The sequence below is a fragment of the Gossypium hirsutum genome, chromosome D01 (genome assembly GCF_007990345.1).
Source record: "Gossypium hirsutum isolate 1008001.06 chromosome D01, Gossypium_hirsutum_v2.1, whole genome shotgun sequence".
Lineage (NCBI taxonomy): Eukaryota > Viridiplantae > Streptophyta > Magnoliopsida > Malvales > Malvaceae > Gossypium > Gossypium hirsutum.
This window is the reverse complement of record NC_053437.1, coordinates 61,424,354-61,442,630: the sequence shown is the minus strand read 5'-3', so window position 1 is coordinate 61,442,630 and position 18,277 is coordinate 61,424,354. Positions and strand designations below refer to the sequence as shown.

Below are 18,277 nucleotides of genomic sequence, written 5' to 3'. Positions count from 1 at the left end.
TCCAACTTTAGCTTGGAGTAAACTAACAAGACAGTCCAGAGGACTATTACCAGCAACAAAAACATTCCAACTATGGCTAGAGTTTGATAACAGAAGGTTTGACAATTGGCATCCCATTTGTACATCTATTTCTCTCTAAATTTATGTTTGATGATGACTCGATGTTCAAATCCCTCAACGGAGCCTTGCAATAATGTATAAGATCAGAAATGTTAGCATTTGTGACAAAGCTAATGACAATAGTGGCATCTAATTCAATCTCAAGGTTAGCCAAATCAACTTCTTTGGCCAGTATAGCTCAACTTGGACGCTTGTAGCATAGGGGACTAGTCGATGTAATCCTACAATCCACTTGCATGTATGGTCTCTTATGATTGCTTTTGCTTCGGCCTTTCCCGGATTTCCATTTGAGCTAGATAGTGCATAAAATTCTTCAGCTCCTTCAATCGTTAACCTTGTTGGGATTTCCATGGCTTTGACACATCAAAATTGACCTCACCTTGGCTTTTAATCAAATGCTCCCAACTTCCATCCAACTCCATGAATTGATTACATGAAGGGTTCAAAGTATCCCAACCTTTTTGGTATTGTACCAATGAATGTATCGTTTTTATTTGTTCTTTTTAATAATCATTGTTTTCTTTTAAGAAAGATAAACTATATTTTCTTAACTTACATAAGCATCGCAATTTCTATAGAGTATGTATATATATAAATTGAATAGCTTGCTATATTCGAAACTTTATTGAAATATTTCATCCACTATATGCCTACTTGAATTTTCTAAAGTAAAGGTGTTTTAAGATGTACTTTTGTCTTGTCCCGCAGCAACTAAGCTGCCTGTATTTGATTTCTGACAAGTTGGGATGACGCTTCAATGATACATGATATGAATAAAAGGGTCAATGTCAATAATTTTGGCTGTGATTTGGGCGGTAGTTTCTTCGCCTATTCGTAGCTTGGCTGGTTTTGCGCCCATTATAATATCAAAACATCAAAAAAGCACACAATTCGGGAGGCTATAATCCCAAAGAGTTCAGAGTTTTTAATTTTAAACAATCGTCTTGGAAAAATTAAATGAGAATACTTTTATTTTTTTAATTTTTAATAAAATCAATAAATATGGAGAAATTTAAGCTCACACGATTGAAATATAAATAAGTGAATGAGATTAATAGTATAAATTACTCTTGGGAAATAACCATTTGCTTGAATAATAAAGGGATAACACGGCATACGTGAACCTGAAAAATATAAAAAAAGTGATAGCCTTAGCCTACCTGCAGATACCTCAACTGGAAACCCAACAAACTACATGAACCAACATGCTTTTACTTGCATCCATGTTTTTGCATTGTATTCAATTACGAAAAATAAAAATATATAAACAAAAAAGAAGTAAATTAAAAGAACACTGCAGAACAATACCAAATTCTGCACCAAGAAATCCGTAAAAAAAAAATGGATGCAAAGTTAAATACATTATAGCTTTCATCAAAACCCATTCACCATTCACACAATTAACGAAATTATTATTAGCTTCATCTACAGATGCAAGTGAAAGAATCGGTTTTGTATCCTTTCACACTTGTGTGCTTGAAAGGCATCTCCATTGTCTCAGTCGAGGGCCCTTGTCTAGAAGCATTAGCAACCCGACATTGTTTGGTGATAATCCATACAGGTACCTATACAAATACGAATGATAACAATTGTCAAATACCGGCATATATCAATTTCCAACACAATATATATCAAATAGGCATGTAAGCGCGTGCTCCCTCGTTAAATCAGTATCTCTGTTGTTTCAGTGTCAACTGTTCTCTTTGCATATTGCACCCGAATAACTAATTTTGGTTGCTGGTTAGTTTTTTTTTTTTACCAAATAATGCTTTAAATATTAATAGAGATCAAGAAAAGAGAAACTAAAATGCGCCGGTTTTAAAACGCTAGTCAATCTAACAGCAAGTATGTATATAACAATTATTCTACTTACTTGCTTCGGCGAGCTCTCCGACTCCAAGAAACTGAAGATGCAACCCACTGGGAAAAAGAAAAGGAAATCATCAAAAGACAATAAACTTTAAGTGGCACTGTCGCAATACATCAAAACAAAAAACAAGGTATTTAAGATCATGGAAAACACAGATGCTTCCAACAATGTTAAGTTCCATATAAATTATAACCCAAATTTGAATCTTCAACCAGAAAAGTGAAACTAAACTATATTGTACTAAAATGTCAACAATATATATAACAGTTTATGTGAAGAAAGATTACCTTGAAGAGGCCTCCAAGCATAGATGGCTTCCCCACAGTCGCTTGTCTTTCTGGTGGCATTTCCTTGCACAAATGTTGAGCTATTTCTTTCAATAGGACCAACTGTGCTTTGTCAGTTCGCATCGATAATAATGCTTGTCTCATTGATTCCCTGTCAGCCTCAAGGTTCTGAAGCCTCATGTAGAGCTTCTTGATATCAGGATCACAAACATCTGGTAGATTAAATGCCTCCCTTGGAGTGGATGCATAATTATCAGAAATTCCAAACCCAGATTTGTGATCAGCAGTTCCACTATATGGCACTCCATTATGGACAGAATCAATAGTATACACTCTGTCACTCATATCATCTCCAACTTCTGAAGCATTATCCATTCTTCTTGTGCTAGAAATCTCATCCATTTCGGAAACTAATTCCATCTTCTTGAAGCTGGTATTAAACCTGGGAGAACCAAAGTTAAACCTAGGAGAGTCACTGATAAACTCTGAACCCATCTCCCTAGAAATGAATGAATTTGTACTATCCATTGAAAACTTCCTTGAATGTCTTGGTCGCCTAGGAGAGTGTCCGACTACCACCTTCTCGAAAACATTCCTTGTTCCAGGAGTCTCTCCATCCAGCTGATTGCTGCTGGGAATCCTCTCCATTTGGGAGATCCTTTCTTCCAGATTCCTCAAGTGTTCTCGGGCACGAGGGGTCTCACCAAATGCATATTTTTCCACGTCTTCAACATCTTCAACATCTTCCACATCATTACCAGGATTCTCATTCAAATTGCACTTAAGAGGTGGATAATCATATGCAGGAAGATCAACTTCGGCTTCAGCATCAAAGTCCTCAGCAACACTTGGATGCCAAACCTGTTCATCCTTCTCACCTTCAACCTCTGACTCTGTAAACCCATAACTCATCATCCTATGCTTGTATGCCTGGGCTTGACATGTTAGAGCTTGAATTGTCTGCTCCCTCTTATACAACAGATCCTCCAAAATCATTATCTCCTGTTGGTCATGAGCAATTTTCTCCTCGGCAAAACGCTTGAATTGCCTGGCCTCCATTTCAATCTCTGCCTTCTCGCTCTGCAACTTCAATATCATTGACATAGCCTCAGTTGCAGCCGTAGACGAGGCACTTCTCTCTTCCTCCAAATCTGTAAACAAGTCCTGTATTGTCCCTTGTTGGCTGCTGACAGTCTCCCGCAAGGCAGCACATTCATTCTCAATTTGGACTCGGGCATTGGAAAAAATATCAACCCCCGGAACATAAAACCTGTTTCCAGTCTCAAACTCATCATATTTTCGTTTCACAGACCGGAACCAAGTTTTCGAAGGAGCTCCAATTAAAGCACAGGTAGTACAACTGCAATTACAACATTTTAACAAACCTCTTGGAGGTGAAAATATTTCTGACTCCATGTATCAATATATATGCATTCAAACTCAAGCAATCTAATTATTTACTAAGAGTTTAAAATAAAATATCTACACTAAAAATGATTTTTTTATATAAATATATATTAAAGTCCTCTCATTCTCTCTTGAATACTATATCCTCCCAAATTTTCCCTCCTTTCATTTCTGAATCCATACACCAGCTATATGTAAATTTCCTCCTGGATCATTCAATCACAAAGAAAAGTTCCTGAAACAATCAATCAAACAAAAAATAAATAAAACAAGTTTCTAACTAATCACTAACATTCAAAAATATGAATTGGAAAATCTTACGGAAAAGAAAAATTCTACGAGAAATGCAGCTTACCGCAAAAGTTGAGAGATAGAGCTGGAAAAAAGGAGGCAAATTGTCCCGGGAAAATTAACCTCCCGAGGCGGAAAAAAAATCAATCCCTACTCATTCTTTTTTCAATATCAATTAAACTTCTCCTTTGACAAATAACGCCGATCGCCCGGTCACCAAGCAAAGCGGTGAAAAAAATCACAAATCCAAAAGTAGAATTGGCAACAATAGCAATGGCGTTTGGAGGGAAGGAAAATCAAAGAGAAAAAGAGAGAATTAACATGAAAAAAGACCTTTTTTCTTTTGGGAGTTTGTTTTGTGTTGTCGCTTTGATTTATTCAGCTTTTTTGGTTTTTGGAGTTTTTCTCGATATGCGTGTCGACTTGAAGCGAAAATGAGGCAACCATTTTAAAGGAAAAATAACGAAGGGATTGGTTAACATGGATGGACGGTTGATTATCACTTTATCATCTAAATCAACCGTTGATGATTCAATCAGTTGAGGATCGGATTGGATTATAGCTAAAATTGCGTTGTTTTCGGGGGAATTTGTAAAATAGTTTACTCTGAGCTTGTCCGTACTATATTTGGCTATTCTATCCACTTCCTTCAAATCCTTCCACCACTTTTTTAGTAAATTATGTTTTTATTATTTTATTAATTATTTTTTTTCAAGATAAAATCTTCCTATTTCTAGAGTAAGTCAAATTAAGCAAATTTAAATTAAATATTAAAAAAAAAAAAGTTCAAACTCATGGTGCTAGCTTTAGTCAAACAGTGTTGGCAAATACAATAAAATGGGAAAATAAAAATTCAATAAATTACGTGTTAATGATTTTATCTACAATAACATAATTACAATAATATTTTTTTCTTAAAATTACAAAGAGGTCCCTTTGTTTTGTATATTTTTACAAAAAGATATAGTGTAAATTGATTAATTGGGTCCTATTCATCTGTCGAACTTAACTTTATAGGGGAAGTGTAAAGGTGAAGGAAACACAACTTCAAAATAGAAAGGGGAAAAGGGAAGGTCTTATTTATTTTCACTCCCTCATTTCCATTTTAAATTGATGGATAAAGTACATGTTAGAAACTGGGTTTGACAAATGTAACCTAAAATAAACTTAAAGAGAAAAATTAGATAAAGTAATAAATACTTAATCAAAATTGTACATTTTCGATTTGTCTAACATGAGCACTTCGGCCGAATAGTCTTTTATGCTATCCTTAAGTTCTTGTCTGACAAGTGCGGGCTCGCTTCAAATCAAAAAAATTTTCACAAAAATTACCAGTTGAGTAATTTCAAAATTTCTCTAAACTTTTGGGTCAAGTTGTAAATTAGAAAAATAATCTCTTCAGAGAATTTTCTTTTTACAACTTTCTCTTTAATTCAATTCAAGTATTTGTAAAATAATAATTCAGAACTCTTTTTATATAGGGAGAGTTATGATTAAACTTAATCATTTTAATATTAAATATTATATTAATTTAATATTGAATCTTATTAAAATAATAGAATATTTATATTTAAGATAAATATTAAACCAAAATTAATATTAAGATAATCACTTTTAATATTAAAGTAATAAAATACTATTAATATAAGTATTAAATTAAATTTAATATTAAATTATTAAAATAATATTATTTTTGGAATAGTTAATCTGAAATTAAATTCTCTAGTAAAGTCCTAGTAAGAGTGTGTCACCGAATACCAACTGTCGCCGGCCACCAGAACGCTGTCGTTGCAGTCACCGGCACTGTCGTCTTCGGTGATGCAGGTGTGTCACCCTTACGGCACCTCGAGCTAGTTTGGTCTGGGTAAGTGACGACTTGATAGGTCTGGTCTAGCCACTGGTTGGACCGTCGGTCTAGTTTCACATATCGAATCCCATTCGACCAGTTTTTGGGTTTTGGTCTCGGTTTTGAGCTCCTGGGCCTAATTTACGATCTCAAGACCAAATTTCAAGTTTAATTACCCATTGGGCCAATTGTTTGACTTGAAAATCAATTTCTAATATCTATTAATTTTTATTAATTTGATTAATTTAATTTTACTTAACCAAAATTAATTTTTCTAAAAATCACATAGATTTTTTAAATTATATTTTCAAGAAAATTCTTTAATCAAATTTTCTAGTGGAACAATTCTCACGACCCCCTAATTTAATTCCACATCGAATAAATCGACTCAATTAAATTATTTCTAAAGTTGAAAATTTTTTTTCTGATTCAAATGCAGTTCGATCGAGTTTTGGTTGAGCTAGTGAAGAGACCAATCAAACATATACAATTAGGCTTTAATAATTACAATTATGTCCAAAAGCATCGTTCCGATAATTCACAATTACTTAATCATGTAGTCGGTCCATAAGAAGTACCATGATTGAAAAATCCTTATTGTATACTATTTACAAAAGCAATTCATTCAACTGATTTGTTCAATGACCTCATCATGTGTGTGTTACCCTCATATAATATCATTTATTCCTTTTGTTAAGTCAATTCACTCAATACAATCATATTTTATCCCATTGCCACCATTGTATCTTCTTAATGATTAATATAATCACTGTCAACAAATGACTGTAATAAATTGCTCGTTCGAGAACTAGCAACCCGTAGTCACGTTTCATATTTATCAATCCACACAATACTAATGAGATGATATCATTAACTCTTTAATCAAGCTATGAATTCCACTGTTGCTAGTAAAGCCATACCATACACAAGTAATGTACCCGACATACCAGCTATGGGCTCGATCATCTTTAGAGCATAAGGCTCCACTTATATCAAAGCATATTAGTTACATACGCATGGTCAGTTACTAACTCAGGATTCAGGTAAATCACACCATGAACGCCACAAGTGAATTAATTCACAAACAGATTCAGAATTAGTTCATTTTGGGTCCAGTCTAATGTATCATTCTACCAATGAAAATATATATGTCTTTACCCGTGGAGCCAACTGCTCCGATAGCCATCTCCCCAATTGGAATTGTAGACAATATAATAATCCTTCTAAGTACTTGAATCAAATACTCACTTTGATTCTTTTACGAGATTATGGACTCATTTAGATTATCTATTGAAGTAAGTTGTCTTTCTTGCAATGTAAACGTTCTTACAATGCCACTTATCTTCAGTTTGAATTTAGACAATCTGATGGTCACTAAACTAACTATAATTATGACAAAGGCAAGTGCACCTATCGAACAATAGTATAGCTATGGTGAGTAGGGAATATCGTATCCACGAGGACTAAAAGTACTAGTAATTACTATTTTCTATTATTTAGCCGATAAATTGGGATGATTGTTTTAATCTAAATTTACTAATCTAAATTAACTAAGAACGCGACAGAGAATGAATTAGGAATATATTTGAAGATAACTAAAGAGAAAGACAATACCCAGAAAAGAATCCACCTAGACTTCACTTATTATTCTGAATCTAAATTAAATAATTTATTCACTTGTGTCTTGATCCATAGAAATCCCTAAATTATGTTAATATCTCTTTCGAGAGTAAGAACAACTGACTCTAGGTTGATTAATCGAAATCTCTTTCTAATTAAAACCCCTATTATTGCATTAACTCGATCTATAGATTCCCCTTTTAGATTTGACTCTAATCTGGTAGATTTATGTCGTCCTATTTCTAGGATTACGTGCAACTCCACTCAATTATGCTAGATCTACTCTTAAACAAGGACTTTTGCTCCACTGAAATAAGAACATTAAACATGAATTAATATCCCTAAAATATTAAAATACGAAATAAGCATACATAATTGAGAATAAGAATCAAGTATTTATCATGTAATTCAGAAATCAAATAATAAGATTTATCATAGGGTTCATCTTCCCTAGGTATCTAGGAAATTTAGTTCATAACCTGAAAAGAAAACATCCCGAAGTCAGAAAAACTACAAGACATAAAGAAATTCAAATAACCTTCGAAAGAAGTTAAAATGAGATCTTCAATCTTGAAGGAGATTCGCTTCTGAGTTGGCTCCGATGGTGTTCTTCGAGTAATTTCTTCAATCTTCTCTGCATCCTCCCTTAGGTCTTCTTCTAATTGTTATTTATAGACTTTAGAATGCTCAAAAAGCCTAAAAATTGAGTTTTTCCCCGTGTTAGGGAAGTAGGTTGCAAAATCGACACGGGTTGGCGCATGGGCGTGTGGCCATCCCGTGTGGAAATGCTCAGGTTGTGTGGATGCTGAAAACAACTCTTTTTGCATGATTTTGGCTTGTTTTTCGCTCCTTCCGCTCCTTTATGCTTACCGAAGTATAGGAACATGAATTTAAAGGACTAGGAGCATCAAATTCACTAGTTTACATAATAAATCATCCAAAAACGCATCAAGAATGTGATTAAAAACATGTTACTTTTAAGACTTATCACAATCAATGAGCTAATATTTGCTTGTCACAATTTCGCTATGCATGTAAAATATAAAAGACAAAAAATAAAAAAGACATACTAGTGAAATGTGAAATTAACTTCATTTATTTATCGTTCAAATAAATAAAAAATAATTAGATGTTTACTATAATATGGACACATTTCCCAACATTACATTCAATATCATTAAATTATTAGCCATCCTATTTTAAAAAGTTACAAAATGATTACTAAATTATTTAAAATGATTATATTCAATATCATTAAATTATTAGTCACCCTAAATTTATTTTATAGGTATTTTTTTATATTCACTTTAATGTTTCACAGAGAATTAGTATTTTTGAGATTTTTGACTTTCTCTGTTGACAATATGGTCTCAAAGGTTCAAACCAAAGTTACTATTGTAGTTGATGTTGGAGAATGCTCAAAGACCAATTATATGATATTGCAATAACAGACTTATTTACCTAGTTATTAATAAATACTTTGCCATCATTGTTTTCTGTACTTATTTTCATGTTAAAATAAACTGTATAATGATAAAATCGAAAAAAAAAAGATATGATCATTCTTAAACGTCTTTAGTCAAGTATTACTTGAACTAGGATAACAAAAATGCATTGAGACTAATATGTGTTTGATTAATGACAAGTGTTGCTATAGATATGTGATATTAAATCAACACATAAGTATATATTAGAGAAAAATATACTGGACTAACTCTTTATGAAAATGCTTCTTAGATTATTATGAAATGTGGGTCGGAGTCAAGATACAACAATTTAAATTTGATGGGTGAATAAGCACATTTCTGCATTTTAAGGGTAGTTAGATCCCGGCCTTATTTCACTTTATAGACTGAAAAATTATAAAGCTTCCTACTCTTTCATGAAGGCACGAGGAGGATTCATTATGTGTGCTTTTAAGCTTTGTAAGGAAAGGTCCCCTATGAGGGATTTCAGGTCTGTTACCATTATGCTATGAACCAATGCAGTGAGTTTGTTATTATTATTTTTAGTCTTACGTTATAGTATCTAATCTCATCGTTACAATAATTAATCTCACCGCCATTGTTGTTTTTACACTAACCACAAGCAAACGCACCATCCATCCAAAAGGACCCTAAAAAGATGATCATTAATCAAGATGGTATATTCGATGTTATATTGAGTAGAAGACTGTCTCGACTACAATTATACATCAAAATCAAGTATTTTAAATGAAAACAATGTCAGCTTAACAAGTCTACTTTTGCTGTTCAAATATTTCATTAATCTAATCGAACTGAATTTTCCATTCAATTTTTACCATAACCAATATATATTTTTGTTTTTTTCAGATTCCAACTATGGTGTTATATGTACCATAAGCTGCAAAAATCAATCCACACAATAGGATGCAACAATCCAAGGCTTTCTGCCACAAGCTCAAAGATGATCCCAACAAAGTTAAGTGAAATGAGGCGGGCAAAACGAACGAGATCAATGCACATACAGTACTCCCAACAAGCGACGCAAATATACCAAACCCCGGAACATATGATGCCAAAACCGCTAAACCGATTATTAGAACCGCCCTGCTGGTGTATGTTCCTAGCTTGCCTAATCCTGTAATTGAATTTTCAGCATCATTGTTGTTGAGCTTCTGAAACCACATAATTTTCTTCAACTTCCCTTCCAAGATTTCGTTAACGGGGTGAACCATGATGGGGAACGTAAATACGAGCCCTAGGCATAAGCCAATCTGTTGCCAAGGAGCACAGCAAATGAAGAGACCGAATAACACAGGTTGCACGCAAAAGAAACAAAGGAGAAGATCAATCGATTACCTGGACTGCAGTGGCTGTCCAATTGTTAGGAAGATTTAGTGTTATGATATCTTTTGTTTCATCACCATAAGCTAAATAACCGAAACTCCCAAACAGAACATACATAAGTGTAATCCAAGTAAATGCCATGCCTAACACCTTAGGGAATGTATTCCTCTCTTTCATTGATTGCTCCAGAGCCAATGTCATTCCGAACCCTTCGAAACAGAACACTGCCATCCCTCCTGCAAATGGCAACCCTCCCAAGTTATCGGCGATGGCTTTCCGGTCCCGAAATGAAAAGCCTCCCCCGATTGCACGTTCTATTTCTTCTTTAACAACAAATCCCATTGCCAACACATTGCATATATCGGCAAAAATGCTGAAAGGGGAAAAAGCTGAAAGGGATCCAATCCATGACAATGCAATCTCAATTGGGACTAACAAGAATATGTAAGATGCAACACTGAAGGTTTGACCTTTGAAAACTGATACAAGGTTTTGACCAATGAATACCAAGTATGCTACAGATCCTCCACATTGAGAGATGAAAATTAGAAATTCAGTCAAGTATCTGCCTGGTTTTCCTATGCAAATGTAACCCAAATCACCATATGTTATTGTCCCTTGCAGTTTATTTTCTGATGCTGATTTATCCCTGCACTGAACCTATTAAAAACCCAACTTTTCAATCAATATAGTCTAGGAATCTACACAAGGTTCAATGAACAAAAGCAATATTGAAGAAGGGAATAAGTGATACTAAGTTACTAACCAGAAGGAGCATGCAGTAGAAAGTAGCAAAGCCAGCAAGGATAACACCGAGGGATCCAGCGAGCCAACCGGCAACCCGAAAAGCAAAAGGGAGGCCTAAAACGCCGGTTCCAACTATTGAGACTATGATGTTGCCTATAGTCTGAAATTTGGATGCTCTTCCTTCTGTTGTTGATGATGATGGTGATGGATTAATTAAAGGAATTCTTTCAGAATTTTTCTCCATTTCTTTTTTTTTTCAGTCTCTAGAGAATGATAGATAGCTAACGAGAACAGGGTTTCAAGTTTAGTGGAACACAGTGGTCCCTATAGGCTATGGCTTTGAGACTCTTCGGTGCCACGTTGCTATTCTCAAGCAGTAAAACAAATTTCACATTTAATAGGGATGAAAGAGAGTTATTATCCTTCAAGGATTCACATTAGAATAGGAGTTTCTTTTTGGAAGGATGTCTAATCACACAAAAAGAGTGGACTACATTTAGAGGATTGAGAAATCTTACTATATTTTATTCATTATTTCTAAATTTCACACACCAATTTAACTTACTTTTTATCTTTTGCTACAATATCGTTACAATATTTGATCTCATCGTTACTGCTATTTTTATACTAATCGCAAATATACGCACTGTCTATCCAAATCCATTCTAATAACCTGTCAATGTTTGCCAGCAATAGAGTTGAATTATATGAAAAGATACAACAGATAAACAAGGAAACATGGCAGATAAGGCAAGTGGAAATCAACTGTATTGTTCAATATAGTCCTTGTTCATAACGGATACATATTCTATTGTTCAATATCTACATTCTAATCCAGCAAATTGCAAGGCAACTAGATTCAGGCCTTGAAACAAAGCGGCTGACAGACACAGTCAATAGCATGGATCAATTTTCTCCTTGGACCTACTGCATCTGCACCCATATCCTTTAGCTTTTGCATATTTAGATTCACTAACTGGAATTTATTGATACTTTTTGCTTGAAATATCCTTACAAACTGATCTAATCCTAGTGATTTCAACCACCTGGTAAGGCCACCAGCTTGTTGAAGCTTTCTCTCAAGATTTGAAACCCTTAGCCTTCGATTCAGTAACATGCTCCCTGAAAAGGCAGCATTAGGACAATGCATTGATCTTACAATCTTGACAATTTTATTATGAGATTTCAAAGCAACCACTCCACCAGGTTTCTTTGGTTCCTCCACTCCAGGACCCAGAGCTGGAAACGTGGGTGAAGTTGAAATTTGTTGTCTAGCAATTTCCATACCCATTTTATGAGCCAATGGAGTGGATTTAGGAGACTTTTGAACATCCTCCTTTTTCGGGCCTTGCAATTGACCAGGTCCTTGGTTTGCCATTTTTGATTTCTTAGAGGAAGGTAATGGAGGTATAAGAATGGTGACTCTCTGCTTTTTAACTACAACCCAACCATCTTCTCCAAGCAGATCCAATTCAAAGTTGGGATATGAAGTGCCTAAGCGGCCACCTCGAGCATTTTTTTTGTTTGAATGCTTCAATCCGAGCTGTCTTTGCTTTGATTTCACCATTACCACACACCTATTTCATATATATATATCAGGCAGTAGGCTAAAAGCATTCAGTATTGCAACTCAAATCTCAATCACATAAACGATAAAAGAAGAAACCCGCAAAAGAACTATAATCATCCAAGCAAACAATAATGAAAATTTTCTTTCAAAACGTCTCACTTCTAACCTAATTTCCTAGATATCACGTGTTCATCAAACCTCTGTTGCTCGGACTCGCCTGAACGGCTGCCACACACAGGATATGTGTCCGATCCTTCCGAAACTGGTATTAGGTTTTGAAGAAGAAGCGGTGGCGGTGGTCGATCAGAAGAAAAAAGTTAAAGCTGTACGGTTGAAAAAAGAGAGGAGAAGAAGAAGAACCAGCGGCGACGGGGAAGAAATGAAGAAAAGAAACTAGGGCACAATTGTATGGGCTAAGGGTTTATGGGAATTTTTAACCTAATATTTAGGTTTTAATTAGATAATAAGATATTAGCCCAAATAAATTTGTTTAATAAAAATTGAGTTAATTGCTGAAAACATCTTAAATTTTGACCCTTATTTTAAATTGATTTCTAAAGTTTAAATCATTTTAATTATGTTCCTAAACTATCGAGGTTATATTAATTAGGTCTTTTAGATACTAAAATCATTAATTTAATTTTTAAATGACATGTCAGATCTTATGTGACATATTTAAAATGAAAAATTTAAGAAAAAATGAATATTGTAAATAGATGTGTTAAAAATCTTAATTCTGAGGTCTTCAAATTTTTTACAGAAGTTTTATCGTTCGCTCTTTTTTTTCTTTTCAATTTTACTTTATTTTTAGTTTTTATGTTTAACAATTATGTAACAACGTTCTATTTATTTAAAAATTTTATTTTATATTTAGCTACATAAGATTTAATGTGTAATTTAATGGTTTAATAATGAAAGAACTTGATTAATATATTATTGATAGTTTAGGGATGTAATTAGAATGTTTTGAAATTTAGAGGCTGTTAATAACTGAACACCGATAATGGCAATGTAAAAAGACCGCAAAGAAAAAATACACAGATTTTACGTGAAAACCCTTTCGGGACAAAATCATGGGCAAATAAGAAGAAAATTCACTAATGTCAAATTTAAATGATATAAGAGCAATTTCGACTACATCTATTTATAGGTTAAAAAAGTCTAATTCTAATCAATGTAAAATATATTATGCTAATAAATGCTAAATATATTATACTACTAAATCTTTTAGAAAGAAAATATATATTGTTTAACTTGACTTGCAAGCAATCTCTTAGATTTTGTTTAACTTGACTTGCAAACAATCTCTTAGAATTTTTGTCACACAACTCTAACAGAGATAAGGGTCATAGTTTGAGGATATTTGGAGCAATTAACTTATAAAAATTATTCTTTTAGTTTTTATCAATTTATTTATATTTTTATTTATGGCTCATGATATCATGTTAAATTTGAAATTAATATTTTAAAATAAAAAATTTATGAGATCATTATTATTACTATTATAGTTTTATGTTGTTATAATTAATACTAATAATAAAAAAATAAGTGTGGATTAAATTTTAGTTGTAGTGTTTTTTTTATACAATGCCTAAAACTACTCATAGTCTCTCACCAACCCTTAAATAGGAGAATAATGCGCTTCAGTGTACTTGAACTCACATCCTCCTGCACTGGTAACAACGCCGATGCCAATTGAACTAAGACTTAATCGACAATTTTAATTGTATTAAGTAGCCATTTCTTACTACATTATCTATGATCCCTTCTATCATAGTATGCCATGTAAAATTATTTTTCCATGGTAATGCCAGAAGTTATGTGACATATCTAATGCATTAAAATCCTAATGTCATGGCATAAATAGATGCAATATTAATGGAAAAGGCTCAAATTCGAGGGGAAATTTTCTCAGTTTTGGCTTCTGTGTCAGTAATTGATGTTAAAGTTGATATGTAACACCCCTAACCCTTATCCGTCACCAGAATAGGATTACGGAGCATTATCGAACTTTACGAATTAAATACGGGCATTTCCCAACCTTTGTTACACATACTAAGAGTCAATCATATAACGCTCATATTGTCCCTTAAATGGACCATCGAGGCCCAATATTCACCTTAGAAGTGAATCGGGACTAAATTGGGTATTCAGGGAATTTTTCCCAAAATCTCAAAAATTTTCTTAGAAGCAGGGGACATACGCCTGTGTGGTCGGCTGTGTGGCTTACACGACCAGGAGACACAACTGTGTCTTAGGCCGTGTGGGCATTTGATATGAGGCATACGGTAGTGTCCCAGCCCGTGTTTTTACTCGTGTAACTCTCTGACTTGGGTCACACGGCCAACCACACGCCCATGTGCTAGGCCGTGTGCAAGGTGCAGGGGTCACACTGCCAAGCCACACGCCCGTGTGCTAGGCTGTAACACCCCAAACTCGGCCTAGACGTTATTGTCGAATCTAGTGTGTCACATTGAAGTATTTTTCGAAAACCATGTTTTCATTAAAAACCCTTCTTGAAATTTCAAACTTCTTGCCATTTAAAACTTGTATTAAACCTCAGTTTGCGTTTGCTTATTTTCAATCGAGGTTTATTAAAGAAACGTTGTTACCTTCAAAACCTTATTGTTGCGGAAGTTTAAATTAAAACAAATGATTTGCGAAAATGTGTTATTAAAAAATTGAGTTGCGAAAATGTAGCGTTTGAAAATAGTTATTATTTTGGCAAACCGGGTTCTCCTTCTAGCAGATAAGAATCACAATCAATAAAATCCCGAATTTTAAAGGCCTTATTACAACTCGAATCAAAATCAAATTGCTTAAGTAAATGAGCAAAACAGAATAAAATAAGTGCCGTTGTGTGGTCCTCTCTGAGTCCCTCGCAGCTCCGAACCGTCTATCGCTGGGGATTACGTGAAAGGTTAAAAACGGGGTGAGTTTAAGAAAACTCAGTGTGTAATCCCCTATCATTTAGTCAGTAATATAAGCAGTAACAGTCTGGGCCTGAGCCCTTTTCAATAACAAAACAATATGGGTTTTAGCCCAAAATAGAAAAAGTGTAGTGTGGGCCTTAGCCCATTACAGTATAAGAATCAGAAATAGAAATGCAACAATACAATCATGCAACCTATCCCAATCTAGCCAACACACCACCCGTACCAACCAACACACCATGTAGGGATAAAATTGACCCACCTAGCCAACACACCAATATCAGCACCAGTTGCGGCACTAAACAGTATCGCAGCAAAGTTGCCAGTAACCAAAATGGTTAAGAACCGTAAACAGGATAACTATAAGCTATAAACAGAATGGCTACAAGCCATAAGTACAGTAATATGATTGGCACAAAGCCATTAGTAGCAGTGATATGATCGGCACACAGCCATCAGTAACGGTAATATGATTGGCACAAAGCCATCAGTAATGGTAATATAATCGGCATAAAGTCATCAGTAACGGTAATATGATCGCCACAAAGCCATCAGTAACATCGCAACAAAGCTGCCAGCAACAGTATCGCAACAAAGCTGCCAATAATAGTATATGTGGCTAAGCCACAAGTAACAGTGATTGTGACAGAGCCACCAGTACAGTACTTCCTCTATAACAGTATCCCAACCCCATGCAGTATGTCGTGTATGCAGAATGCCATGCTCAGAATCAGTCATACACATCACAGACAAATCAATCATTTACACTCGAGGGGCAAAATAGTCATTTACCTTTTAGGGGCATTACGGTCATTTTATCCTACAGGGGCATTACGGTCATTCTACCCTATGGGGGTATTACGGTTATTTTACCTTATGGGGGTATTACCGTCATTTTATCCTACAGGGGCATTACGGTTATTTTACCCTACAGGGGTATTATGATCATTTTACCCTACAGGGGCATTACCGTTATTATACCTATTTTAGGGTTTCAGTACCAATAACGACCTTCCCAACAGTCTACAGTCGCCTCGAGCGACACAGATAATCCACACGATCAAAACAGTGTAAATGGTCCCAAAGCCCAATATTCGGCCCATGTGGGCCCACACGCTCGTATGGCCCAATGGACCAAATTCAATAACGGCTATACGAACTACATAGCCCAATCCAGTTTCTGCCACTTTTCGTAGCTTTTATCCGTGTGGGACCCACGAGCCTATTGGGCCCACATGGCCAATTTCAGCCCAACGAGGCCCGTAACGGCCCAAGACTACGAGAATGCTCGTGGTGGCCTCTACAGTCTAACGCCCATATTTGTGGGCTCGATTCACCACACGAGCATTCGCACGCCCATGTGGCCTCAATCATCGTATTTCTGGCTTTTCGACTTTACGACAGTAATGATTCATGGTGTATAGATACACACCTGATTACGTAGAGCACTAAAAATCCACGAGCGCCAGAACCTTGACTAGATCGGTCAACTGTGATTTGCTTACTTGATCCAGAGCTCGGTGCAGCCACCCTTCCGCACCTGGCAGAAAATCTCGAAGAGTTAACACCTTACACCGCTTAAACTTGGGAGTAGAGGCTACGCGCTCAAACTCAACCGGTACCTTTGCTATCACTTTCTTACTAGCACCTTCTTCACCCATCGGAAGTTCTAGAACCCAAAAGAACATACACATAGGAGAAAAGAGAAGAATCAGTAATAAATGATTTCACCATTTGGCTTAAACAGTAAAAGAGAGAACTGGAAGGAACTGAGAGACTTACCGATTAACAGAGATTACTTGCCAAATCAAAAATAGGAATGGAGAGAGTACGAGATGTAGGAGCAGAGAATCCCTTAAACCAAGACTAAACCGCCAGGGGTTTGAGAAGGGAACATAAAATAGATTTAACCAGAAGTGAAGAGTATAATCACTTACCAAGCAACAAGGTATTCGACCAAGGTATTAAAAAGGAAGATGGTGATAGAGCAATTGAAAAGAATGAATAAAGAAGGGAAGAAGGATGAATTCAGTTACAATGGCTAAAGGATGGAAAGAGGAAGAGAGCGCATAAGCAACCAAAGAGGAGAAGGAAAAGAATCAGTTCACAAAAGCCAGTGAGAAAAGGGAGATAGGAAGAGCAGTAAGCAAACCAAAATACAAAAGCCAAAACTCGAATGGATGAAAAAGAGAAGAAATATAATTTTAGCCTCCCCAAAAACAAGGTATCGAAATTACCTTAATCGATTAACAGAAGGACGGACCTCGACGGCTTGGTAACCCTTGCACCCCTTCACTTCTTGGGAACACCTAACCTATGGATCACCACATCAAGAGGAAGGGATCACCATTCGGCCATTAAAGAACATGAAGGAAAGAAACATTCGACTTTTAGTGAAAAGATAGAAGGAAATGGATTCGTACACATCTCACAGTAATAGAGAACAAGAGAGGGAACTTTTGAATACCTACCGATTTGTCAGGATCGCTTGCGGATATCAACTCAATATACCATCAGCAGAGTATGGAAACAATCAGGATTTAGAGAGAAAAATAAGCAGAGTATGCAACCACTCCAAGGATTAGCAGAAGAAGAAACTCGGTTTAAACACAATAAAGAAGTCAAAAAAAGAAAAAGAGAGGATGGTATTGTGAGTTCGGCCAACAAGAACTAATCAATCATTTGGCCAATGCTAACTGAAATGGGAAGAGAAGGGAAAGGAAATGGAGAAAAAAATGATGAGTAGAGATTCGACTGACAGTGTAAAGTGATTGAA

At 35.3% G+C, this 18,277-nt stretch overlaps 3 protein-coding genes across 4 annotated transcripts; all 3 read right to left on the bottom strand.

Moving 5' to 3' along the window:
• Positions 1-1,316: 1,316 nt before the first annotated feature.
• LOC121214024 (myosin-binding protein 7) lies at positions 1,317-4,534 on the bottom strand. Its single transcript, XM_041087608.1, has 4 exons — positions 4,040-4,534; positions 2,278-3,919; positions 1,994-2,040; positions 1,317-1,685 (listed from the first exon to the last, which is right to left on the bottom strand). Exons 2-4 carry the CDS (start codon positions 3,691-3,693, stop codon positions 1,583-1,585), a joined length of 1,566 nt encoding a protein of 521 aa, XP_040943542.1. The 5' UTR covers positions 3,694-3,919; positions 4,040-4,534; the 3' UTR covers positions 1,317-1,582.
• A 5,038-nt stretch (positions 4,535-9,572) lies between these two features.
• On the bottom strand, positions 9,573-11,644 carry LOC121214023 (amino acid transporter ANT1). Its single transcript, XM_041087605.1, has 3 exons — positions 11,018-11,644; positions 10,264-10,911; positions 9,573-10,178 (listed from the first exon to the last, which is right to left on the bottom strand). Exons 1-3 carry the CDS (start codon positions 11,240-11,242, stop codon positions 9,771-9,773), a joined length of 1,281 nt encoding a protein of 426 aa, XP_040943539.1. The 5' UTR covers positions 11,243-11,644; the 3' UTR covers positions 9,573-9,770.
• A 100-nt stretch (positions 11,645-11,744) lies between these two features.
• LOC121202965 (uncharacterized) lies at positions 11,745-12,993 on the bottom strand. Of its 2 annotated transcripts, none has more exons than XM_041087607.1 (2): positions 12,767-12,993; positions 11,745-12,575 (listed from the first exon to the last, which is right to left on the bottom strand). In XM_041087607.1, exon 2 carries the CDS (start codon positions 12,563-12,565, stop codon positions 11,858-11,860), a length of 708 nt encoding a protein of 235 aa, XP_040943541.1. In that variant the 5' UTR covers positions 12,566-12,575; positions 12,767-12,993; the 3' UTR covers positions 11,745-11,857. The 2 variants fall into 2 exon arrangements, with proteins under 2 accessions (XP_040943541.1, XP_040943540.1); XM_041087606.1 differs by having other exon boundaries at positions 12,735-12,992.
• Positions 12,994-18,277: the final 5,284 nt, after the last annotated feature.

Bases quoted from the DNA above. Each gene is read 5' to 3' on its own strand.
- LOC121214024 (XM_041087608.1), bottom strand. From the start codon at position 3,693: ATGGAGTCAGAAATATTTTCACCTCCAAGAGGTTTGTTAAAATGTTGT. The intron at 2,041-2,277 runs GTAATCTTTCTT...TCTTTTTCCCAG, and splicing joins TGCTTGGAGGCCTCTTCAAG to TGGGTTGCATCTTCAGTTTC. The intron at 1,686-1,993 runs GTAAGTAGAATA...GTATTTGTATAG, and splicing joins CGGAGAGCTCGCCGAAGCAA to GTACCTGTATGGATTATCAC.
- LOC121214023 (XM_041087605.1), bottom strand. From the start codon at position 11,242: ATGGAGAAAAATTCTGAAAGAATTCCTTTAATTAATCCATCACCATCA. The intron at 10,912-11,017 runs GTTAGTAACTTA...GGTTTTTAATAG, and splicing joins TCTACTGCATGCTCCTTCTG to GTTCAGTGCAGGGATAAATC. The intron at 10,179-10,263 runs GTAATCGATTGA...CCTTGGCAACAG, and splicing joins GGACAGCCACTGCAGTCCAG to ATTGGCTTATGCCTAGGGCT.
- LOC121202965 (XM_041087607.1), bottom strand. From the start codon at position 12,565: ATGGTGAAATCAAAGCAAAGACAGCTCGGATTGAAGCATTCAAACAAA.